At 38.6% G+C, this 26,014-nt stretch overlaps 1 protein-coding gene across 5 annotated transcripts; it reads right to left on the bottom strand.

Moving 5' to 3' along the window:
* Nucleotides 1–7,547: 7,547 nt before the first annotated feature.
* LOC131522233 (leukocyte elastase inhibitor-like) lies at nt 7,548–18,143 on the bottom strand. Of its 5 annotated transcripts, XM_058747595.1 has the most exons (12): nt 17,772–18,142; nt 17,360–17,513; nt 15,978–16,130; nt 15,764–15,881; nt 13,834–13,981; nt 12,953–13,144; nt 12,205–12,381; nt 10,026–10,193; nt 9,819–9,936; nt 8,943–9,085; nt 8,697–8,864; nt 7,548–8,193 (listed from the first exon to the last, which is right to left on the bottom strand). In XM_058747595.1, the coding sequence occupies exons 7-12, from the start codon at nt 12,370–12,372 to the stop codon at nt 7,789–7,791; spliced, it is 1,170 nt and encodes a 389-aa protein (XP_058603578.1). In that variant the 5' UTR covers nt 12,373–12,381; nt 12,953–13,144; nt 13,834–13,981; nt 15,764–15,881; nt 15,978–16,130; nt 17,360–17,513; nt 17,772–18,142; the 3' UTR covers nt 7,548–7,788. The 5 variants fall into 5 exon arrangements, with proteins under 5 accessions (XP_058603578.1, XP_058603579.1, XP_058603577.1 ...); XM_058747596.1 differs by lacking the exon at nt 13,834–13,981 and having other exon boundaries at nt 15,764–15,896; XM_058747594.1 differs by having other exon boundaries at nt 12,953–13,981.
* Nucleotides 18,144–26,014: the final 7,871 nt, after the last annotated feature.

Raw genomic sequence — 26,014 nt, 5'->3', positions numbered from 1 at the left:
TGTCCACAGTACGTTCTCCCAGAAGGATTGTGGTTTTGTCACATAAATTAAGCAAACTCCAGTCTTGCTTTTTTATGTCTTTGTGTCAGCAGTGGTGTCCTCCTGGGTATTGTGCACAGTGGACACAGGAATATTAAGATCTCTGGAGATGGACTTGTAGCCTTGAGGTTGTCCATGTTTTTCCACAATTTTTTCTCTCAAATCCACAGACAACTCTTCACACTTCTTTCTTTTCTCCATGCTCAACACACAACACAAAGGTTGAGTCAACTTTTCTCCATTTTAACCGGTTGCAAGTGTGATACTACTAAACTGTACTATATTGCCCACACCTGTTACTTGCCACAGGTGTGTCTAAATACAAATTACAGGAGCATCACATGCTTGAAAAGCAATTATTTCTTACAATTTTGACAAGGTGCCAATAATTTTGTTTGACTTTTCTTCTCTGTTTTTTTGTGTTGTTGCAGTGCAAACAAAAACAATAAGCATGTGAATACCAAAACATTTGCAATTGGAACAATTTTCTGAGAGAAGTGTTGCATTTTCTGACAGAATTGCAAGGGTGCCGATATTTTTGGCCATGACTGTGTGTATATATATTGTGACGAGCGTCCCGATTACCCATCAGCGTCGTCCTGGAAACGGATCAGGATCACCTGCACTCCCTCATTACCGGCCGCTCGGTCACAGCTGAGACTCATCAGCAGCCGCCACTTAAAGCCACGCCGAACCATGCCACAAGGGAGTTCACTCTCCATGAGCCAAGAGCTAATGCCTTTCTCTGGTTGTTCCCTCAGACAGCAGCGTGTGACCGAGCGGCACCCACTTGAGCACAGGATTTTGCACCGAGCACGAACCCACGAGCAAGGAAGAGGACGAGAGTCGGCACGCACAGCACAGAAGCACCACCGCACTTGACACCCACCTGCTTGTTCACAAATAAATCCACCCTCCGGGGCATTTATTTTGCACTTCCTTGTCGTGTGATTCTTCACCCCGTGACAAGTGGTGGAGAATGCGGGCAGAATAGTGAAGGATCACCGACAAGCGGACTCATTTGCCTGACTGCTCACCGCCGAATTTCCTTTCTTTTTTTTCTCTCTCCACAGAGGTGCGCGCTCCCTCCCCGACTCACACCCCAGACATGGATGAACTCCTAAAACACCTCACTGAGGTCAGCATCCGCCAACAACAAATCGCCGAACATCTCGCCACTCGGCAGGGCCAGACGGAGCAGGAGCTTGCGACCCTCCGAGCCGCCTACCCACCGGCGCCACCACCAGATGCCCGTGTGCAAGCTGTGAGGCTGCTTCCGAAGATGACTCCGCATGACGACGTCGAAGCGTATCTCCAGACGTTCGAGACGACCGCGACTCTGGAAGGTTGGCCGCCCGCGGACTGGGCCCGGGCGCTGGCACCTCTTTTAACCGGAGAAGCTCAACGAGCCTATTTTAGCCTCCCCGCGTCTACCGCCGACCAGTATGAAGAAGTCAGACGCGAAATCCTAGCGCGGTTGGGCCTTTCAGCCGTCTGTGCAGCGCAACGTTTCCATGAGTGGGAATACAAAGCCCGACTGCCAGCCCGGGCCCAGGTCGCCGAACTGACACGACTAGCGCGCCACTGGCTGCTGGAAGAAGCCCCACAGCGGCGCAGGTGATGGAGCGCGTCGTCATTGACCGGTTCCTCCGGGCCCTTCCTCGTTCACACCGACAGGCAGTCGGCATGAGGAACCCGACCTCAACTTTGGAGCTGGTCGAAGCAGTAGAGCTGGCGGATGCTGCCCAACAGCGAGAGGCCGGGGAGAGAGTGCCACCGTTCCCCCGGAGGGTGGGCCAGGAACGACGCGCGCCGGAGGGCACCCCGCGACACCCGAGTAGGCCGGCGGCCCCCTCCGCTCGAGACGAGCCCATGCCCACAGAGCCTCCCACACCCCCCGCTCGGACCTGGCTGGCAGGCTGTATCGTACACCGGGACCTTCCCGCTGGGGCACCCGAGGCCAAGGTGAAGGTAAATGGAAGGCCGTTCTGGGCCCTACTAGACTCAGGGAGCGCCGTAAGTCTAGTCCAGACGCACGTCTTGGCTCCTCGCACCGAGTGCAAAACGTCTCTGCCCATAACTTGCGTCCACGGCGACACCCGACAGGTCCCCACCCGCCGTGTGACCATCTCGACTGCTTTGGGCTCCTGGCCCGTTGAAGTGGGCATAATGAAGGATCTCCCCATACCCGTCCTGATCGGCCGGGACTGGCCGGGATTTGACCGTCTCCTGTCGACCCTCACTCAGCCTGCCAGCCCGGGAGGGGGCCGCCGAAGGCAACCGGCCCCGAAAAGGCCACGACGACGACCCGTCCTTTTGACAACGGACAGCGGAGAGATGGTGAGTCCCCTCTCAAAACCCTAATCTATTCTATGATATATTCCAACAGGTGACGGAGGGGCTCTTTCGGCCGAGCCCAACGGAAGACGACCGCCTGAAGCACTGTTGGACCCAAGTCCGGGTGATGGACGGAAAAGAGCTTCAGCCGGGCCCCATCCTCTCCCGCGCCGTCGTCGAAAATGGCCTACTCTATTGTCGCACAGCGGAGGGCGGAGGAAAAAAACTACTGGTGGTACCCCGCTCAAAAACAGAAACGGTCCTGACTCTGGCACACTCCCATCCTATGGCGGGGCACCTCGGGCCGGTCAACACGGCCCAGCGGATCAAAGACCGGTTCCATTGGCCAGGCTTAGACGCCGAGGTGAAACGGTTCTGTCAGGCCTGCCCCAACTGCCAGATAACAGCGCCCAGGAAGCCTCCCCCCAGTCCGCTGATTCCGCTCCCCATCATTGAGGTGCCCTTCGAGCGCATCGGGATGGATCTGGTAGGGCCGCTGCCGAAGTCTGCCCGGGGGCACGAGCACATACTGGTGATTGTCGACTATGCCACCCGGTACCCAGAAGCGATTCCCCTGCGGAAGGCCACAGCCAAGACGATCGCCCAGGAGCTCTTCCTTCTGTTCAGCCGAGTCGGCATCCCAGTAGAGATCCTGACCGATCAGGGGACCCCATTCATGTCCCGGCTAATGGCTGACCTCTGCCGGCTGCTGAGGGTGAAGCAGTTGAGGACCACAGTCTACCACCCCCAGACAGATGGACTCGTCGAACGCTTTAACAACACCCTGAAACAAATGCTGAGAAGAGTGGCGGCAGAGGACAAGCGCGACTGGGACCTCATGGTTCCATACGTCCTATTCGGCATCCGCGAGGTTCCCCAGGCCTCAACTGGCTTCACCCCCTTTGAGCTCCTCTTCGGACGTCAACCCCGAGGTCTCCTAGATGTGGCGAAGGAGGCCTGGGAGCAGCAGCCGGCCCCCCAACGTTCAGTCATCGAACACGTTAAAGAGATGAGGGAGAGGATTGACCGGTGATGCCATTAGTCCGGGAACACTTGAGCCACGCGCAGCAGGCCCAACAACGCCACTATAACCGGGCGGCCCAACCACGGTAATTCCAACCCGGAGATCGGGTAATGGTCCTCGTCCCCACTGCCGCCTGCAAGTTTCTCGCCACGTGGCAGGGCCCGTACACAGTACTGGAAAAGATTGGGCCGGTGACCTATCGCCTCCGGCAACCCGGCCGCCGAAGAACGGAACAATTGTACCACATCAATCTGTTGAAGAAGTGGGTGGGGACGAGGGACCAACTCGCAGCCCTCGCCACCTCGGAGCCCGTGGTTGTAGACATCAACCCCCACCTGTCGGCCGCCCAGAAAACGGAGCTGCAGCACCTGATCGGTCAGTTCTCGGATGTGTTCTCCCCCCTCCCTGGGCGGACTAATGTCATCCAGCATGACATCCGAACCCCTCCTGGAGTCATCGTCCGGCAGCGACCTTATCGGGTCCCTGAGGCTCGCCGGCAGGCTATTGAGGCAGAGATCCAACAAATGTTGAAGTTAGGGGTGATCGAACCATCCCGCAGCCCATGGTCCAGCCCCATCGTCTTGGTCCCGAAACCGGACGGCACCCTCCGTTTCTGTAACGACTACCGCCGCCTGAACGAGGTTTCACAGTTCGATGGGTATCCAATGCCCAGAGTAGACGAGTTGCTGGATCGACTGGGGAGGGCCCGGTACATCTCCACCCTAGATCTCACCAAGGGCTATTGGCAGGTGCCGCTGTCAGAGGACGCCAGACAAAAACGCTTTTTCCACCCCTAGCGGCCACTGGCAGTACCGGACCCTTCCCTTCGGCCTTCACGGGGCACCCGCAACCTTCCAAAGGATGATGGATATCATCTTGCGGCCCCACCAGTTATACGCCGCCGCCTATTTGGACGACGTCGTAGTCCACTCTGAAAACTGGGAAGACCATGTAGAACGGCTACGGAGGGTGCTGTCAGAGCTCCGGAGGGCTGGACTTACCGCCAACCCCGCAAATGTCATCTGGCGCTGGAAGTGAAGTACCTGGGATTCCAAGTCGGGCGGGGTCTGATTCGCCACAGGAGAAGAAGGTCGGCCGTACGCTCCGCACTCCAGGCCGAAGACCAAGACCCAGGTACGAGCCTTTTGGGGTTGGCAGGTTATTATCGCTGCTTCATCCCTAACTTCTCCTCTTTAGCCGCCTCTGACAGACCTGACCAGGAAGGGGCAGCGGAGAAAGTACAGTGGACATCAGCAGCCGAAGAAGCTTTCCGGGCCGTTAAAGTGGCCCTGACCTCCGAGCCCATCCTTCGAGCCCCGGACTTTAGCTGCCCCTTCCTGCTACAGACGGATGCCTCTGATACAGGACTCGGGGCCGTCCTGTCACAGGTCCAAGCAGGTGAAGAGCATCCGATCTTGTATATCAGCCGAAAGCTGTCCCCCGCCGAGAAAAACTACGCCGCAGTGGAAAAGGAGGCCCTGGCCGTCAAGTGGGCAGTCCTGGAGCTGCGGTATTATCTCCTGGGCCGAAAGTTCACCCTCGTCACCGACCACGCGCCCCTACAGTGGATGGCACGTGCCAAGGACACCAATGCCAGGGTAACTCGCTGGTTCCTCGCGCTCCAGGACTTCCACTTCGACGTGCGTCATCGGGCCGGGGCCGCGAATGCCAACGCCGATGGGCTCTCCCGGATGTGGACAGCTTTCTCAGGTCTGTCAGGGGTCACTCCCCACCCACCCCCTATTTCTCCCCTACTAACTCAGATCTTTGACAGGACCAGGTCGACGCTTAGGGGGGGGGAGTGTGACGAGCGTCCCGATTACCCATCAGCGTCGTCCTGGAAACGGATCAGGATCACCTGCACTCCCTCATTACCGGCCGCTCGGTCACAGCTGAGACTCATCAGCAGCCGCCACTTAAAGCCACGCCGAACCATGCCACAAGGGAGTTCACTCTCCATGAGCCAAGAGCTAATGCCTTTCTCTGGTTGTTCCCTCAGACAGCAGCGTGTGACCGAGCGGCACCCACTTGAGCACAGGATTTTGCACCGAGCACGAACCCACGAGCAAGGAAGAGGACGAGAGTCGGCACGCACAGCACAGAGGCACCACCGCACTTGACACCCACCTGCTTGTTCACAAATAAATCCACCCTCCGGGGCATTTATTTTGCACTTCCTTGTCGTGTGATTCTTCACCCCGTGACAATATATATATGACCAAAATATGCTTGCTTTTTACTTTACTTATTTTTAATTACTAATTACTTTATACACACATGTACATATATGTAAAAGGAATGCAGGATTGCATCCAGTAATGTGTGTGTCTGACCATGTGCACTGATTATTATTATTATTATTTTTTTTTAATTTTGTTATTACTTCGAGTTACAAATTTGTTTTTTATATATGTATATACATATATATTAATAAATTAAAGTAATCAGATTTTTATCTCATGTGTGTTCTCTATGGAACGTTTTCCTGTTAGATTGTGTCAAAGTTTAGTTCATATTTGTTCACGTTCATTTACAGTCAGGCTGACGCTGTTGTGAAATCACTTATGCTTTAAACAAAAAGGTCAAATAACTCAGAATTGTGAGTAATCTGCGGTGACGGTATGAGGTTAGTGAATACATGATTTCACCCTCATGGTGAAATCAGACTGCTGCAATACCAAATATTTTGTGTTAACTTGAAGCTAACTTGTTCTTGTAAAATATTTCAGATTTTGTTTCCAACACATTTGACTAATTAATTTACAGTTGTTTTGCAATTGTCTGTGGTTATCCGTTAAAATATTAAAAAGTTTCTATACTAGATTGTACTAACATGTAGCCAATTGAATACACTGCCTGGTCAAAAAAGTCACTGGATTTAAATAAGCAAATACTTAAGAAACGATTTAAATGTAAGGTTGAGATGCAGTGTCACATCATTTATTTCCATCAAGAGTTGCATTAATTTTTTGCTGAGATTGGCTTGTATCCTCATGCTCCCTGAACCACTATTTGAGCCTGATGAATCTTGACATTGCCATTCTGGAGTATGAACATGGGTACATCTTTCAATATAGTTATTTTTAGAATTGAAAAGCTACTCACTGCATAACTTAGGATTAAAAGATTGTTCCAGAAACATGTTAATCACTGCAACAATGATTCAATACTAAATCTTAAGTATTTGCTCATTGAAATTCCTTCCTAGTTTACTTCAACAAAGGCTTTATGAATCAGCTCTTTGTTGGATGACATGCCTGAAAGATTCACCTTCTGAGGGTAAAAGGCAACTTCTATTCCCATGCTGATCAGAAACTGTGTCAATCTTAAATTTGGGCAGAGCGTAGGTGCCTTATGCGCATACACAGTTCTAGCATTGCTAACCTGAAGTCACAGCCTGTTCATTATCACAAGGGCATAGAATTTAGTACGGATGCTATGACATGTCCCTACCAATATTCAGCGACTAAATTGTCCCAAGCAATAATTTTGATTAAACAATTAAAATTGTGTGTATGTAACCACTGTTGTGATTTCAGCCGCATCTGAAATAGGTCATACCACTGATATTACATGGTAAAACTTTGCACTTTCAAAGGACACACATATAATACATGTGTGGAGTAAGAACATATAAGGAGCCAAAGTATTTAAAACCTAGATTTTGATGAATATAGAGAGTAGGATGAATATAGAGATGCAGTTTTACTGCTTTAGGATTAACAGAACTTTGGATAGTTTCCATGTATTCATCTAGATCAGTGATCCTCAAATCTGGCTCGCGAGATCCACTTTCCTGCAGAGTTTATCTCCAACCCTAATCAAATACACCTGAGCACGCTAATCAGTGTCTTCAGGATCATTGGAAAATCACGGGTTAGTGAGTTTGATCAGGGTTGGAGCTAAGCTCTGCAGGAAAGTGGATCTCGCGAGCCAGATTTGAGGATCACTGATCTAGATCAGTTTTGAAAGAAGAAAAGTTTTTGTTCATGCATGTGAAATTTAGCTAGAAGGAAACAAATTAATTCAGTTATATTAAGCTATATTCTTTACTGAGTAGTCAAACAATCCAAAGAACATTAAAAAAAAAAATGTGACCTGTGCAAACCCACAGCTACTGAATTATCAACAATAGGTGAGACCAGGACAACTGAAATGCATTTAATATCTTCAATTACATAAATACATCAAGAGTCATAACATTTATGATGTTCATTGTGAAGTCTTCTCTCAAGCTGAGTAAAATGTCTGTACTTAGAATGTAAATCTTTTGTTTAACTATTAATTATTACAATTTAAATTAGAAGTAGCTGTCCAGAGTCTCCCTACTCATTATAACCAGATCACCAACTAAACTAGCTGTAAGGATCTCAAAGCGCAGGATTCGCTCACGGAGAACAGAAGCGTCCGTAAAACAGAATGCTCTTGGTTGGATTGTGTCGGATGAAGAAGAGGAACGGATGGTCTGCGTTAAAGACTGGGGAGAACCTCAGAGACATTAAAATCGACTCAATGCTGGTGGCTGCAGCCGCTTCGGTTCCTTCCTCGTTTACTTCAACAAAGGCTTTATGAATCACCTTCGTCACCACCAGGTTGTTGTTGGGCGACATGCCTGAAAGATTCACCTTCTGTTTGTTAAAAACATCCTCCATTCCCATGCTGATCAGAAGATCCTTCATGTCATAGGTTTCCTCCATCTTAAATCTGGGCAGAGATACTCGAACTTCTTGTTTCTGCATCATGCTGGGTTTGGTCCACTCCATGAGCTTCTCGTAGGTCAGTGCCTTTTCAAGCTGGATAAGAAATAAAAATGGTATGAATGAAACCAACATGAATACTAAGAACTCTGCACATGTATTTGCAGTTAACAAATAATGAAACAACAAACTATATACACTCAGAAATAAAGGTACAAAAGCTGTCACTGGGGCGGTACCTTTTCAAAAGGTACACTTTTGTACCTATAAAGTTCAAATATGTACACTTTAAGTACTAATATGTATCTTTTAGGTAACAAAATGGACCTTTTAGGTACAAACATGTACCTTTTGAAAAAGTATCGCCCCAGTGACCGCTTTTGTGCCTTTATTTCTGAGAGTTTGGATATTTTCATTGATGGTTCAGTGAAGAACATTTAACATCCATGGAATCATTTTATTCCAAGTTTTCTTTTTTCTTGTTTCCTTGTTTCTTTTAAGAACAGCTCCCTGAAAGGTTCTTTAGAGAACCCAAGATTAATTTTTTTTGTCTTTGCTGCAAAATACCACTTTTGGGAGCAGAACCTGTGCTGTCTCACCTTCTGAAGGCCAGTGGTTTCATCTTGAATCTCGTTAGGAAGGATGATCAACATACTGAGATTCTTCCCAACATACGGCAGCTCCAGAACCTGACTGTCCATCTCTGGGATTAAGGCCAGAGGAAACTCTTCTGTTTGATGCATCATCTTCACTGGTTTAGTTTGAGTCTGCCAAGCATGCAAACACATCAAAACTCCTCAGATTTCATTTCATTACGTTAAATCAACGAGAGCATGAAATCTCACCTTGTTCAGCTCAAACTGTCCATCTCTGGTGTCTTCCTTTGGGAATTTCTCCTCCCAGTTCCCAATGAAGTAGATGGCGTTCACCAAAACCAGTCTCGTCATTTCATCGATGGATCTCTGTGGAAGCAAGTCCTTGATCTTTCCTGCAAGACAAATTCACATTAAATTCACTGCAGAACTAAAACTCAAACTAAAGATATATATATACTGTATATATGTGTGTATGTGTGTGTGACATCAATAATTTTTCATTCTCCAAAGAGCTATAGAGCAACTCAAGACACTTATTATTTAAAATAATAATAATAATAATAAAATAGAGTATAAATAAATAAATAAAGCGCTACAAGTATAGGAACAAGACATCAAGAATTTTTATCCTCAAAAGGAGCCATAGAACAACTCAAGATCTACATATAATAAAAAAAACCTAAAGCTCTAACCATTCATTTAAGAGTGTAGAGCAGGATTATTATCATTAACTTAAACTAAAAGCAAAACCATTAAAAAAGACATTACATAAAATGAAATTAACTGAAATAAAATAAAATATAAAACACCCTTAAACATATTTTTGTTTCAGCTAGTTGCCAAAATCACAATAAAACTAAAAGTTAAAAATTTAAATAAAAAAAATATAAAAATAAAAGGTCATTTAAAATATTTATAAGAGCTATAAAAATAAATAAATAAAAAAAAACAGTTCCAAACAACCCAGAAGGACTTCACATTTCTAGATTTTTATTCCCTAAAGAGCCAAGCTAAAGCAGCTAAATCTTAACCTTTACAAATACATTTTTTTTTTTTAAATATTTGTTTTAATAGTGTAGAGTAACTTTTAAAACTTTTTCTGATTAAATTCATGCTGGTTTTCACCTTGAGTGTTTTTCTCCACCCATTTGTTGATGTCGACACATGCAGCGTCTGATTTCATCTTGAAGTCCACCTCCTCCAGTCCGGCTTCATAGTATCTTTTTGCATCATTAAGGAATTTCTAGCAAATTGATTTTATTAGAGAACATTTCCAGAACCTTATTCTTTAATACCATGAACAAACCTTTAATTAATTGCTTTGAGTCTTACCTCCACAAACTGGTAGGATTGCTCTCCGTAGAGACGGTTGGCGAGACTCAACACATACGGGGCTCCTGGTTTGTTCAGTTCACTCATGAGCTTGTTGAAGCTGGAATGAATTTGCTCCTCAGTTTTTTGTCCAGATTCCGGCTGAGCAGGATTGTTAAAACCCAGGACCTAAACAGCATTATTATGGTAGAATTAAATCCTTTTAGAGTTTGCAGGCAGAAATGACTGGCTTTATAAAATTGCTTGTAAATCTCTCATAACCAAATCTTTGACTCAATCTTTTTATCGGCTTTTTTTCTTTCAATTAGAACAGGGTTTTTATTTCTTTTTGAAACTAATTGTTTATAATGCACAATTGTTTAAATTGTGTGCACGATTTACTAATTTGTTCCCTCGACTTGTAAATCTTGTGCACAATTTATAAATCAAGGGAACGAAATAGTAAATCATGCACACGATTTAGCCTACTATTTTTTTTCCTGCATGTCATGTGCGGGGCTCCGTACGGTAATAATATGTGACCCTGGACCACAAAACCAGTCTTAAGTCGCTGGGGTATATTTGTAGCAATAGTCAAAAATACATTGTATGGGTCAAAATTATGCCAAAAATCATTAGGATATTAGGTAAAGATCATGTTCCATGAAGATATTTTGTAAATTTCTTACCGTAAATGTATAACAATGTCCTTTTTGATTAGTAATATGCATTGCTACTAACTTCATTTGGACAACTTTAAAGGCGATTTTCTCAATATTTAGATTTTTTTGCACCCTCAGATTCCAAAAATTGACACTTAAGACTGGTTTTGTGGTCCAGGGTCACATATAGCATAATGAGAAATATAAAACCAATTTTTGACTGACCAATTTTTCAAACATTTTTGACTGGGAAGTGTCACAAAGAGGGGAAAAAAATGAGAACATTTATGATAAGTTATTACACCCTGTGAGAGCAAAGTCAGTATGTTTTAGTCTGATGTGATAACATTAGTATTTTTGGAAATGACTGTGAGGGTTAATAAATATAATCTCGCTTTTCTGATAACTTCGACATCTATTGTGAATCCATTTGTTAAATACCCTTTATTTTAAATTTTTACAAATTTGAAATGAACTTCAAATAATGACATTTCAAGGAACGGATGATGTCAAATAAATTCCTCAGGCCATTGATTAACTATAAATAAGTAAATATCTGGCATCTTTTCTGATCATGCAATGCCTGTAACTACACAGATCTAGTTACAAGCAGTTTCAATCTCCTGTTTGTGAAACCACTTACATATACTGCAGTTATTAATGTTCTGAACATCAATCTATAACTGCAGCTTAGAAGCATAGTGCACATTTGGAATATAATGCACATGTGTGGTGAGGAATCATTGTTCATTTTATGGTGAGCTGTTAGCCAATCATAACAACCTTAAAGTACTCACCCTTAAAACAGATAATTTACAGACAGAGGTTCAGAATGAGGGTTGAAAATAATAATTTACACACATACATATATACACACTGTCACGGTGCACACAGCAGGGAGGAACGAGGAACATAACATAACACTCACAGGGGTTACATACAACAGAAATATTGTTTAAAAGAACAATATGACTCAGGTTAATACAAAGCAATAAAATACATATACAGCCATAATACAAAACCGAAATAATAAATAAAAAGTTATATGAACATAAAAACAAGTAGATAAAAACTTAACATAAACATCTAAAAAAAACTAATCTAAAAGAAATAATTACACATGATGTAATGTCAACTTCAAAGAATAATCAGGAGGTAACCCTTACATCGAAGTCATTATTTTTTCCATCAAAACGGTTGTTTTAGCAGCTTTCTTATTAAGTGATGAGCAGAGAGATTCATAAAATAGTTTCAGATCAATACAAAAAGTCCTAAAATTGGGCATACAATCAGTAATTTTACGTTTGTGAAGATGATGCCACAGAGAGTTAGCAGTTTTAACATATCATCCAGCTCCTTTGATCCCGATTCCCAAATCAAAAATAGTACATTATTTCAAAACCCCACTCTTATTCTCCCTCTTCACTTTCCCGTCACTCGACAGTCAAAATAGCATTATGTCATGAAAGTGTGCGGCAGGGTGTGATTTGGGACGGGGCCAGAAAGTAGATGCAGTACTTCAGATTGTGTGACATCACCTTTAACATCTGCGCCGCTGTGTTTTCTTTTGCTCCGAGAGACACCATGGCCAGAGCCGAGGAGATGCTGATCGGAGAGTAGAACACATTTCCTGATTTGTTTCCTTCACTGATCTTCTTGAACAGGTTTAGAGAGAACTGTGTGTTTGCTGCAGACAAAGGCTCCATTTTCACAAGCTGAGCAAGAAATAATAGAGATGCATAATCAGCATAACACATAAAGTAACAATAATTCCAAACACAACCTTTCATTTCCTATGTGAACAACATCACATGTTTGTCAAAGAAATATGGAAGCTTTATGTCTCATGTGGCATCAGATTTCTAACATCAGAACAGTACTTCAGTAGTCTGTAGTTGGACCATTTACACATAGAGATATCAAATGTCCTAATTTGTTAGTTCTATTAGATTATAAACTATATAAAAGTACTTCAAACAAACAGAGAAGTGAGCAAGAAAGACCAGGAGACATGTATTATCAGCTAAACAGTGTGAAAATAATTCCAAAGAAATCCCAATCACAGCATTGTTCAGTTGTCATTCCAATGTAAACAACATCGCGTTTGTCAAAGAAACATGGATGCTTTATGTCTCATATGACATCAGTTAATCGAAACTGGGGTCATTCACACGTACAGATCTGAAATGAACTAACTTCTTAGTTCTATCAGACTATAAATGAAATAAAAATACTTCAAACAAACAAACAAACAAAAGAAAAAGAGAAGTGAAATAAAAGCGTTACCTAGAGTATTCAGCAGAAGTGTCCCTGTGTCAATGAATTTTCTTCTGTGTCCTTTTAATAAATGCCCAGCCTCTAAACCAAATCCAGCATCCTGTCAAACTAAAGGCTTGTTAGAGATGAATGTAGTCGAGGGGAGGGGTGGTAAAGTGCTGTCAGGGTGGATGATTCAGCATCTCACTGTAGATCAGTGATCTGCGCAAAGACAAACATTAGCTTTCCTTCTCAGCTAACAGGGAACGTTCTCAGAACATTTAGCCAAGGTTCTTTCAGATAAATAGTGTTCTTTCAAAGCTATTTGGTCTTTGATAATGTTCTCAAAAATATTATTTATGTCATTTATGGAACTTTTTTTTCCTGAAATGTTTTAGTTGGGTGTTTGTGTAACATTTTTAAATGTTACTAGTTGTTTCAGAATGTTTGGAGAACACTCAGAAGTAACATTCCCAAAATGTTTGCAAATTAAATAGATAATTTACGAAGATAAAGTGGAAAGTTTGCTTACTGTTTGCATGAAAAGAAAAAAGAAAAATAGTTTTGGACGTTCAAAGAACATTCTGAAATAACGCTTTCATAACTTAATCGGAACGTTAGCAAAACATTCTTAGAATGTAAATTTGTTAGTTGGGTTGTTCCATTCGTTTTAAGTTCTGTAAAAATATTTTGTACAGATATTCAGCTCTGAAAGTGTAGGAATGTTCATGCATAATTAAAACATTTTAAATTTATTTATTTTTAAATAATTACAAGTACAGGGGCCCTGTACCATGAAGCCGGATTAGCTGGCTAGCCGGGTAGCTTTCAGTTTAGTTTGCACCAATCCTGCGTTTTAAGTACCATGAATGTGGCTTATTTTAGCTGCGTTCATTGCCATAGTAACTTACACTCCACAGCCAACCTGCTCCAGGGCAGGTTATGTTCTGGGTTAGAGATCTCAAACCGACATTGGACCAATCAGATGTGAGCAAAGTGACACATGTTTGATGCAAAAAAGTCACTCGCCCAATTTCTCTTCCTTCAAATTAAAGGTCACTATATGGTACAAAAAACAAAACAAAACAATTAACAACAAAATTTTCTGGCTTTAATGATAATTGCTTATTGATCATATAAAATAATTGGGTTATTTTATATGATTTATATAATAATTTTATGATTTATATTATCAATCCATTGCACACAAGCAATTTCAGTTTGACAATTATTATAAAGCCATTTTTAATGAATATTAATATATACAGATCATATGTAATATGAATAAGCTGTAGAATCAATAGATACCGCTTTAAAAATGACCTTGCATGTTCGAGTCTCTGTCATTATATATTATCAACTATATAAACTAACTTAACAAGTTTCACTTGTGACTGCACTGATATATAAGGTAATTTCTTTTATTTGTCTTTCATGGGCAAGTGCTTCAATATGAATGCATTTAAATTCCTCATATTCTTCAATCTCTTAACCTTTAGCAAAATAATTTTGAATCTCACTGGCTTTCTCGTGAGAAGTGAATCACACTTGCTCTGTGTTGTGATTGGCTGTTTGCCAGTGATGTCACACATTCATGAGCACGTGCTCCACAAACTCAGGATCAGAGCCTGAGTTGATAAAGAAAGTTGATGATCAGCATCATGGTACCAACAAAGCTCTCTCGAACCTAAAGCTGTAACCCTGAATTTGTTCAACTACCATCATGGTACAGGCCCCAGATGGGGTATATTAGGATAACAACAACAATAATAATAATAAAGAAAGAAGATAAAAATACAAGTATGTTTACAAGTAGTAAACATTTTCTTATCTTTCAAACTTAAAATAGTTTTTAGGTATTGTTGAGCTTGTTTCTTTTCTTTAAAAAAGTCTTATTTCCTCTATATTTACATTTATGTATACCACATTTTAGCTAATAGAAGTAGCATATTAATTAAATAACTATCCTTATGATAAAAGTTGTCATTGGTGACAAAAAAACAAAAAACAAACAAACAAACAATAAAACATTTTCAAAGCACAGCTGATGAACAGAAATCTGATCAAAAACAAGCTGAATGAGAACGAAAATAAATGAAAGCATGTTTAGATATTTTTTCTATGTTTTCCTAATGACCATTTTATGATTATTTATATGCTTTGATTAATCACATCCAAAATAAAAATATTTGTTTACATAATATATGCGTGTGTACTGTGTATATTTATTATGCATATATAAGTACACACTCATGCATGTATATATTTAAGAAAAATGTTACATTTATATATTAAATATATTTATATATGATGTAAATTATATGAATATAAATATATACATGTAAATGTTTTCAAAATATATGCTATATGTGTGTGTCTTTATATGTACATAATAAATATACACAACACACACACACACACACACACACACACACACACACACACGTAATGAATAACCATCAGTTTTAATTAATTAATTAGTGCTTAATTTTATTATCATTAACTAAAAGCAAAACCATGCAAAAAGGTCATTACTTAAAATGAAATGAACTGAAATAAAATATAAAACATTCCTTAAACATTTTATTTCAGCTAGTTGTTAAAAATACAACAAAATTACAAAAACTTTAACCAAAATTAAAATATTTTTAAAAATATATTAATTCAAAAATATTAATAAGAACTATAATAGGATCTCAAAGATACAAAATAACACTGTTCCAAACAACTATTTTTATCCTCCAAAGAGCCAACCTAAACCAAATAAACCTTAAATAACCCTTAATTTATTAAACATATTTGTTTGTAAGAGTGTAGTGTTACAATAATGCTGGTTTTCACCTTGAGTGTTTTTCTCCACCAATTTGTTGATGTTGACACATGCAGGGTCTGATTTCATCTAGAAGTCCACCTCCTCCAGTCCGGCTTCATAGTATCTTTTTGCATCATTAAGGAATTTCTGTAACAGAGCAAACTGATTGAATTAGAGAGCATTTCCAGAACCTTATTCTTTAATACCATGAACAAACCTGGAATTATTTGGTTCGAGTCTTACCTCAACAAACTGGTAGGATTGCTCTCCGTAGAGACGGTTGGCGAGATTCAACACATACGGAGCTCCTGGTTTCTTCAGTTCACTCATGAGCTCGTTGAAGCTGGAATGAATTTGCTCCTCAGTTTTTTCAGCAGGACTGGTAAAACCCAGGACCTGCACATCATTATTATGGTAGAATTAAATCATTGAAGTATTCAGAAATGACTGGCCTTGTAAAATTGCTTGTAAATCTCTTATTATGCAGTATTATCACCAAATCTTGGATTCAATCTTTTTGTCTTTTAATTAGCACAGGTTTTGATTTTGGAACTGATTGATCGTAGGCCTTGTTGATCTGAGCTCATGCACCTCAGGTTTTTTTTTTTTTAAAAGCGAAAAGTGAAAAAAGCATTATTTGTGGATAATTTTGACATGTTAACTCAAAAACTGAGGTGCATCAGATCAATGAGGACAACAATCAGTCAGTTCCAAAAATAAATACAAAACCTGTGCTAATTGAAAGAAAACAAGTCGATAAAAATATTGAATCCAATTTTGGTAATAATATAGCATGATATGAAATAAAAAAAAAAAAAAACTGCAAAAATGATCAAAACATTTATGAAATTTGTGGAATACGCAATTCTGATTGGCCAGTCACCACATTCCTTCACGCCTATCATTCCTATTATAATTACCATAATTACAGGATACTGGGAGTTTTGTGACAAGTAGCCATATAATGGATAATGCAAAATAAAGCCCTTCAGCCCTTTATTCTTCGATAACTGGCCTGTGAGAGCAAAGTCAGTACGTTTTAGTCCGATGTGATAATATTAACTAGCATTTTTGTAAAAAGGATATTCTCTCCATGTCAATATGACTATGAGGGTTAATAAAGATAATCTTACTTTTCTGATAACATCTATTGTGAATCCATTTCTTAAATACGAAAGTTTAAAATGCACTACAAATGACAATCCAAGAAACGGATGATATCAGATAAATTAGATTAAATATAAAAAGGTGGAAATATCTGTCATCTTTTCTTTGTAGGCTATAATGTCTGTATTCAAATTACACAGACTGAGTAACAAGCAGAATTGATTTCATGTTTGTGAAACCATTTTACACGGATGTTCTTCAGTAATAGATCAATGTTCTGAACAATGTAACTGCAGCTTGGAAATATAGTGTATATTTGGAATATAATGCACAAGCTGCAACAGTGTAGTGAGGACAAGTAAATAATAATCAGTGTTCATTTCTGGGTGAGCTGTTCCTTTAAAAATCTTTTGTGCAAAAGGCTTGCATCACTTCCTGGTCTTTTCCCTCGGTCTCTATTCATTCTTCACTCTCTCTCAGTTGAAGTAGGTGCAGAAATTCAGATTGTGTGAGATCACCTTCTTTTGCTCCGAGAGACACCATGGCCAGAGCCGAGGAGATGCTGATCGAAGAGTAGAACACATTTCCTGATGCATTTCCTCCACTGATCGTCTCGAACAGGTTTAGAGAGAACTGTGTGTTTGCTGCATACAAAGGCTCCATTTCCACAAGCTGAGCAAGAAATAAGAGAGATACATAATCAGCATAATACATAAAGTAACAATAATACCAAAAAGTAGTTGTCATATGTGAACAACATCACGTTTGTCAAAGAAACATGGATGCTTTTGTTTTGTCTCATGTGACATCAGATTTCTAACATCAGAACAGTAGTTTGAGGGTCACATAAAGGTCTGAAATGCATTAATTTGTTACTTAAACTATATAAAAGTACTTCAAACGAACAAAGAAGTGAATTAAAAGCTTTACCTAGAGTATTCAGCAGAAGCGAAGAGGTTGTGTCATAAATTCTCTTCTCTCTGGCCCTGAAGAAGACCAGTCTCTAAACCAAATCCAGCCTTCCTGTCAAACTGAAGGTTTGTTAGAGCTGAATGTGGGCGGCTGTAGTCGAGGGGAGGGGTGGAAAAGTACTGTTAGGTTGGATGTTTCCACATCTCACAGTAGATCAGCGATCTGCGTAAACAAAGGCAAACATTAGATTTCCTTCTCAGCTAAAAGGGGAAATGGAACCTTTTTTCTAAGATGTTTTAGTTGGATGTTCGGTTAACATTTTTTTAAAACAATGTTACTAGTTGTTTCAGAATGTTGGGAGAACATTTGAAAGTAGCCTAACACTCCCATAATGTTTGCAAAATAAATATATAATTTAGTAATATAAAATGGAATGCTCCCTTACTGTTTGTTTTAAGCATTCAATGAACATTCTGAAATAACATTTTCATAACTTAATTGGAACGTTAGCAAAATGTTCTTAGAACATATTTTTGTTAGTTTGTTGCTGTGGATGCAATAGATTTAGTCTGTTCATTTTTAGTTCTGCAAAAAGTGCTTGTTTTTAATGGATATCCTGCTTTCGTAGTGTAGGAATGTTGAAAGCAGTATTGGAGATGCTATGAAGCGTTTCTTGATAGGTTATCAGGTTGATTACTTACAAATTGTAATCCGTTACTGATTCCAGATTTTTATTTATTTTATTTTTTTTGTGAAATTTGGAGCAACTCATTAATCTGTTGTTTGAGCTCTTCTTCATATTTAAGGAGAGAACTATAGGCCTATAGTTTCAACATGACTTATGATTTTCAAGGGCGTAGAATTAGTACTACTAAATTGTCCCTAGCAATAATTTTGATCAAACAATTAAATGTCTGTTGTCTGCTGTTACGTCCCCACCAATGAATTATCATTCAGTAAGTTATTTAACCATGTATTACAATGTCTTTGGAAGGCCTTTGTCTTTGGTAAGGACAGACACATCCATAAAGTACTCAATTGCCCACAGGTTGGAGTCCTTCAGGAATGACGTAGAAAACTCCCTTGTGGTTGTTCTTGTCTGAGGCTAAGTTTGGAAGTTTGTAAAATCTTTTATTTTATTAGTTACAATTCAAAGCAATTAATGGAAAATAAAACTATAATCAAACTCTAAACAGCAGTATTGGAGATGCTATGAAGCGTTTCTTGATAGGTTATCAGGTTGATTACTTACAAATTGTAATCCGTTACTGATTCCAGATTACATGACAAAAATTGTAGTCAGTAACGTAATCCGTTGCATTACACATTTTAGGTAATATAATCAGATTACTTTTAGATTACTTTTGATTTAACTCGTTTCTCACATTGATTTTGCATTTTTTACATCATTATAGTACAAGAAAATGCTATTTAAGAGTAAGAAAACTTGTTCCATTCATTGTAATTTACAACATGAAGTGCATTAAACATTATATTACATCAAGGTTTCCCCAAACTAGGGTTTGTTAAGGAACTGCAGAGGGGTTGTGAGTTTAATGAAAAGCTGACAATTAATTAAATCATAAATTTTTTTTAAAAATGAAAATAAATCATTTTAAAACAAACTCCCTTTCTTTTTTTTAGTTCTCTTTTTTTAGTTCCTTTTGAGAAAAGTCTCTTCACTTGGCGGCCATATTTGCAACGTCTCTGGGCAGCTCAGTTTTTAATCTCAAAAACTGCTTGCTGAACTCACAATTAAATTACATATGTCAAATCAGCAACAAAAATCTGAAATTAATTGCCCCATGAATGTTGTTTCTTATGCTCAAATAGCGTTTAAAAAGCTTATTTTTCAGGCTAGACCAGGCAATGCGCATGCAGAGTCATAACGTGCTTATACTGCGCATGTGCATTGGCTGGTCTAGTCAGGTTTCTATGGGAAATTTGGAATTTCTTTTATTTAGAAGGTGGGACTATTCCTCCATATTGCGTGTTGCAGTTTCTCCCATTCATAAGTATAGGAGAGAACCGTCTTTTCATTTCTATAGTCTTTGTTTTAAATAATAATAATAACACTTACTAAAAAAAGGTGAAATATTTTTATTTACCTGCAAGCAATGTGATTAATATCCTAATGATTTTTGGCATAAAAGAAAAATTGACCAGATGTCCTTTCTCTGTTGCTTCCTCTTCTTCACGGTAGTCTTCGTCTGGCTCACCTCCGCTTGATGTTGTTGCACATGGAAGCGATGTGGTTGATTATAGACCGTCAAACTCAGACATCTAACTTTCACAACTGTTGCTATTATTCATCCTAACAAAGCAAGTATTCCAAGTGCAAGCGATTTTATATCAAAGCATATATGACATTAACCTAAAAACAAGCAAATAAGATAACATTGAAACAATGCAATATCAATATCTATATCCAAAACAGTATATATACATCATGTCCCATTTTCAAATACTCATAAAAAGCTTTCCTTTTTAGGTTCACTCGATTGAGTTTTCAATTGATATTTGTTCAAAGTGACCCTGACTATTACTGTATTGTTACATACTGATAAAAAAAAAAAATGTATAGCCTGAATGCACTGTAAGTCGCTTTGGATAAAAGCGTCTGCTAAATTCATAAATGTAAATGTAAAGTCATTTTACTGTATAGTTTTGGAGAAAGTACAGCAAAATCACCCCTTGCATCATGTCCCCTTTTCAAACATTCACAAAAAGCTTTTCTTTATAGGTTTGGTTTTTCTATCAATTGATCCTTGTTCAGAGAGACCCTGACTGTTAAACATTTTCAAGTCATTTTACTATATAGTTTTTGAGAAAAGTACAGGCAAAATTACCCCAAACATCAAAGTGCATTCGTGCACTTGCATAATTTCCTTATATTTAAATACTCTGCGGATGTCCTCTGTTGCTTACTTTGCTGTCTTCATCTCTCTTCCTCTTCTTCACGGTAGTCTTTGTCTGGCTCACCACTGCTTGATGTTGTTGCACCCCTCTTGTTAACCTTTGTGGTTGATTACAGAGCATCAAACTCAGACAATTCATCCTAACAAAGGAAGTATTGTAAGTGCAAGCCTTTTTCTATCAAAGCATGTATGGCATTAAGCTAACAAAACAAAAAAAAAAAATCTAAAAAATTTTCCCTTAAGAGCAGGTGCTGCCATTTGTAAATTTTATGGGTCTGGCTTCCGGTGTCATCTGCTTCCAGCTATTTTTAGCAGAACAAAACAGCTCATTTTCATATTTGGTATTCTCCTGTCCTTGTTAGTTTGATTAGTTAATTCTGTTCCAGCTGTGTGTTGTTAATTATCTTGTGTATATAAGTTCCTGTCTGTTTAGTTAGTGTCGTCTGGTCTACTCGTTACGTTCCTTGTGTTCCTGTGTGTCTCAGCCTTGCCTTGCCTTGTTTGAGTTTATTAAAGACTGTTATTTTGAAAGTTATCCTCGTCTCTGTGGTCTTCGTTCCTCCACGCTGTGTGCACCGTGACATTCAGAGTGACCCTCAGTAGTACTGTATTCATTTTCAAGTCATTTTATTGTACAGTTTTAGAGAAAATTAAAGGCAAAATGACCCCAAACATAAAAGTGCATTCTAGCACTTGCACCATGTCCCATTGTCAAACACTCATAAAAAGCTTTCCTTTAGGCTTGCTCATTCTTTCAATTGATAATTGTTCAGAATGACCCTGACTATTACTGTATCAGTTTTCAAGTCATTTTACTGTACAGTTTTGGAGAAAAGTAAACGCAAATTCACTCCATGGCTGGCTTGATCGCAGTTCTTAGAACGTAATGTTTTGTTAGTTAGGTTGCTGCTGTGGATGTAATAGCTGTATCTTCTCCATTCATTTTCAGTTCTGTAAAAAGCACGTTTTATGCAGATGTCCCACTTTCATAGAGTAGGATTGTTTGAAGTAAGGTTAAATAAAAAAGTGCTTAAAAATACTAACACATTTTATGCAATATGTTCTTATTTTTAAACTTAAAATAGTTTTTTTGATATTGTTAAACTTGTTTCTTTAAAAACAAAGGCTTAATTTCCCCTTATTTACATTTATGCATACTAAATTTTGATGATTAATAGAAGTAGCAGATTAATTAAATAACAATCCCTATAATACATGTTATAGGTCTCTGTCTCTAATCATGTCTACTGATTAATAATATATATATATATATATATATATATATATATATATATATATATATATTTATATTACTCCTATACAACTATGGCTAATCTATATAAATAAATTAAAATAATGTGATTATTTGATGTGTGTTCATATGGAATATTTTCCTGTTAGATTGTGTCATTAAGTTTAGCAATATACAGGTTTCATCATGTTCATACGGTCATGCTTTCAAAATAGAAGGTAAAATAACTCCGAATTGTGAGTAACCTGGGAGAGACAGCTTGAGGTTTGTGAATACATGATTTCACCCTCAAGGGCTGCTGAAATCAGACCAAAACCATCATGTTCCTGTAAAATATTTCAGGTTGTGGTTCCAACACATTTGACTAAGGAATTTATAGTTGTTTTTGCAATTGTCTGTGGTTATTAATTAAAAAAACAACAAAAAATGTTTCTGTACTACATTGTACTAACATGTAGCCAATTAAATACACTGCCTGACCAAAAAAAAGTCACTGGATTTAAACAAGCAAATACTTAAGATTTTAGGATTGAAATGCAACATCAAGATGCAGTGTCAGCATTTATTTCCATCAAGAGTTGCATTAATTTTTGGCCGAGATCTTTTATTCACAAGGTACTAAAGACCTTCAATGACTTTAAGCTCAAGACTCTGTGGTGACCAAATAATACATGAAAATGATTCCTCATGCACCCTGAATCACTATTTCACAATTTGAGCATGGCCAATCTTGACCTTGTCATCCTGGAATATGAACATGGGTCCTTATCACTTAAATGTCACTTTTAGACAAATAATATTGAAATGCAATGGCTCATTCTTTCTCAGCCTGTTCATAACTCATCCCTGACTGTAATTATATTCACATTTGAAGTTTAATTACTTTTAAGGAGTCTGCTTGTATATGAGAGACACAACCTAACAAAAATACACTGTGGTGGACATAAAGGGTTAAAAAGAGCTCTATTGCCATCTAGTGATGAAGGTACCTATTGAACATCATTCAGTATGATGTGTTATGATTGTTGCTGTTGCTGCATCTTATTTTGACTACTTATTGTCACTGTCCTGCTGGAGCCAGGGAAAAGCTGGTGGGACCGATTAATACAATCAGTTAAACGGTTTAAAGTCACTTATTTATTTTTTTCAGTAATTTATCAAGATATTTTAAAAGGTTTACTGCATGGTTAAAATAAGCTACGTATATAAAACAAAAACAAAAACGTTTTTTAGAGAGAGAGAGAAAAAAAAAACATAAGTCACATTTTATTATTTCATTCTAGGCCGATGCGAATTACAAATATTATAATAAACACTGTAAACATAGCTATGCTATTTTAGTTCCCCTCACTCCACGACAAACCCTTTCAATTAACAGTAGGCTATTTAGAAAAGAACAAGAATTAAAAATGTAAGAAGCTATAGCTGTATAAACGACAAACCAAAACGAATTAAGGCTAAAACAAAACTGAAACCAATATTGGGTCTCTTGTTCGACACAAAAGCAACTGTTTCCGCGATGTATTTGAATGCCAAAATATTATTTACATTTTATGTATAGGACTACTTCACTCGCGTTCCAGTATCCACCTAAAACAAAATGTTTTGCATAACTTCACGGCGGTACGGTGATAACGCTTATCGGCACAGATTTTACTACATATTTAAACTGAGCAGTGTTTTTTCTTTCTTTCTTTTTTTCTTCCATATGTTTGACTGATTGTTTCTTTATAATGATAATGAACAGGCTGCATTGTCAAGGTAGAATGCTAAACTGTGTGCAGCGCTGGAGAAATCACTTGATTTTTAATTCCCCCCTTCTAACAGTGGAAGCAACTACTCCTTTTAGTCATGAAGATAATCGGAATTGTAAAAGGTTAGGGTTATTTGCTGCTTTTTGCGCATGTAAAATGAATCCCCGGAAAACAAATGTTAGTATTTTTAACGGGTCACAGACACTTATTCTTTCTAATTTAATTTTAGTTCTAATTTAAAATAATCTTGTCGGTTAACGGTTAATAATCGGTTAACGAGCGTCGGTTGTCGGTTAGGAAAAATAACCGAAATGAACATCCCTAGTCTTAATATAGTGTTGGAACCAGGGATCTCCACTGAAGGACTGAGTACATTTGTGTTTGTGGACACGCATACAAACCAGGGAACATTCTGATGTTGGCAAAGTTCTGAGCAGGATCCAGTCTTCGGAGAAGTTCATTTATTCCCAAAGGTGGACAAAAACATTGTGTTGGCTTTTAAAAGGCTATTTTGATAATGACTTTTACTCCTATGCTGTGGAAAAGATGGAGTACAGACATTGCTAATAAGAAATATTTTTTGAGCATCTTTCAAAATACTTTTGGCCACCAGTGTACATCAATCCAGCAAAGTTTGGAAAAAAGTGAAATGACTATGAAGGTGGGGTTATGTGTCATGTTACCTAATGAGATGAAAATAACTTTTTTGTCCTGTGTTGGACATTTCCTTTTTGACTGCTTAAAATTGTATGTATATATATATATATATATATATATATATATATATATATATATATTCTGCAGTTCTATGTAATTGTTGATATTTCATCATAATAAATATTTTGACAACAAGCTAAACAACCAATGATTTTTCCATTCATTTTGTCAAATGCGAACATTTTGTTTAGAATTTTATGTATGTTTTTTTTTTAACATAATGTATGTAGTGAAGGACAGCACATAATGTGTTAAATTATACACGTTTACACATCTTTGTGATAACCTTTCTGACACATTTACTGTGTTAAAACCATCAACACAATGAATGAGTAAAAATTAACACAAAAAAAACGTTGTCCCAGAACTCACCCATTAATGTGTTAAAATTTAACACAGTTGTGTCATTTTTAACACATCTTTTCTAAGAGTGTATCTGCCAGTGGGGTAAGTAAAATATTCTTAAAACAAGAGTATTTTAATTTGTCATAATTCCGTTTAAACTGGCCTGTCAATCATCTTGTCACAGTTAACATTTAATTTCATTTAATTTCTTTGTTGTGTTGGAAAGGAAAGAAGAGGCACATTGTTCTGCCAGACACGTTTCACACCAAAAACTCGGTATAACACTTTAGAATAATGTTCTGTCATGAATGAATAACTACACAGGAACAAATGAGTAACACAATTTTAGCACTCTATAACTATTAAGTAATATGGAATCTGATTAATGAATTAGGAGGCCTAATAGTGCTTAGTCGAATGTGGTAGTTCACTATTAGCTAATCAAGTACTTACTTGATTACATGATAACTCATAGTATGACTGAAATAGTTGTAAGAGTTTGAGGGTTTTATAAGGTATTGGGTAGTAATGACTCAAGTGTTACTACATCCTTTAAAAGGAATTATTTGGATCAGTATTCTGAAGTGAAAAGCATGATCATTGTAAGCTTTTGAGGTTTTTATAAAGTTCTGGATAGAATAGTAACACTTGAGTCATTACTAGTGGGTTTCCATGATCTTCAATTTACAATACTGATCCAAATAATTACTAATTCCTTCAGAAGGGTGTAGTAGCACTTGAGTCATAACTATCCAAAACCTTACATATACCTCAAAAGCTTACAATAATTTACAGTCAATCTTAGGGAGTTATCTTCCTTATACTTTAGAATACTGATCCAAAGTAATGCCTTCTGAAGGATTTCTTAATACTTGAGTCCTTACTAGTGGTATACAATGATCATTACTTTAGAATTATTTTGCATAATTCACATTAATTAGGATCCTGTATATTCTTAGTAGTTGTACAGGAAATATGGGGGAAAAGTTGCTGATTAGCTAATAATGAGAATTTTTTTATTTTTTTTATTTTTTAACTTACTTTTTTAACAATCGGGTTAGATATTATTAATCACTCAAACCTTTTTATCTAAACCGCTCTAGGTCTTAACCGTCAGTTTCACATATCCAACACGTTCTTGTAGTTTTATTTGTGTTCTAATTGAATCCTCGTCCAACACACAAAGGGTTGTGGTCAATATTAGTCAATAGAGGGTGCAATCCATTTAACACACTCATGAACCTTGGAATATTAACAATATAAATGAGGGACGTT

This window comes from Onychostoma macrolepis, chromosome 16 (genome assembly GCF_012432095.1).
Source record: "Onychostoma macrolepis isolate SWU-2019 chromosome 16, ASM1243209v1, whole genome shotgun sequence".
NCBI classification, from domain to species: Eukaryota; Metazoa; Chordata; class Actinopteri; order Cypriniformes; family Cyprinidae; genus Onychostoma; species Onychostoma macrolepis.
The sequence above is the reverse complement of the archived record's forward strand: the minus strand, read 5'-3'. Positions and strand labels throughout refer to the sequence as shown.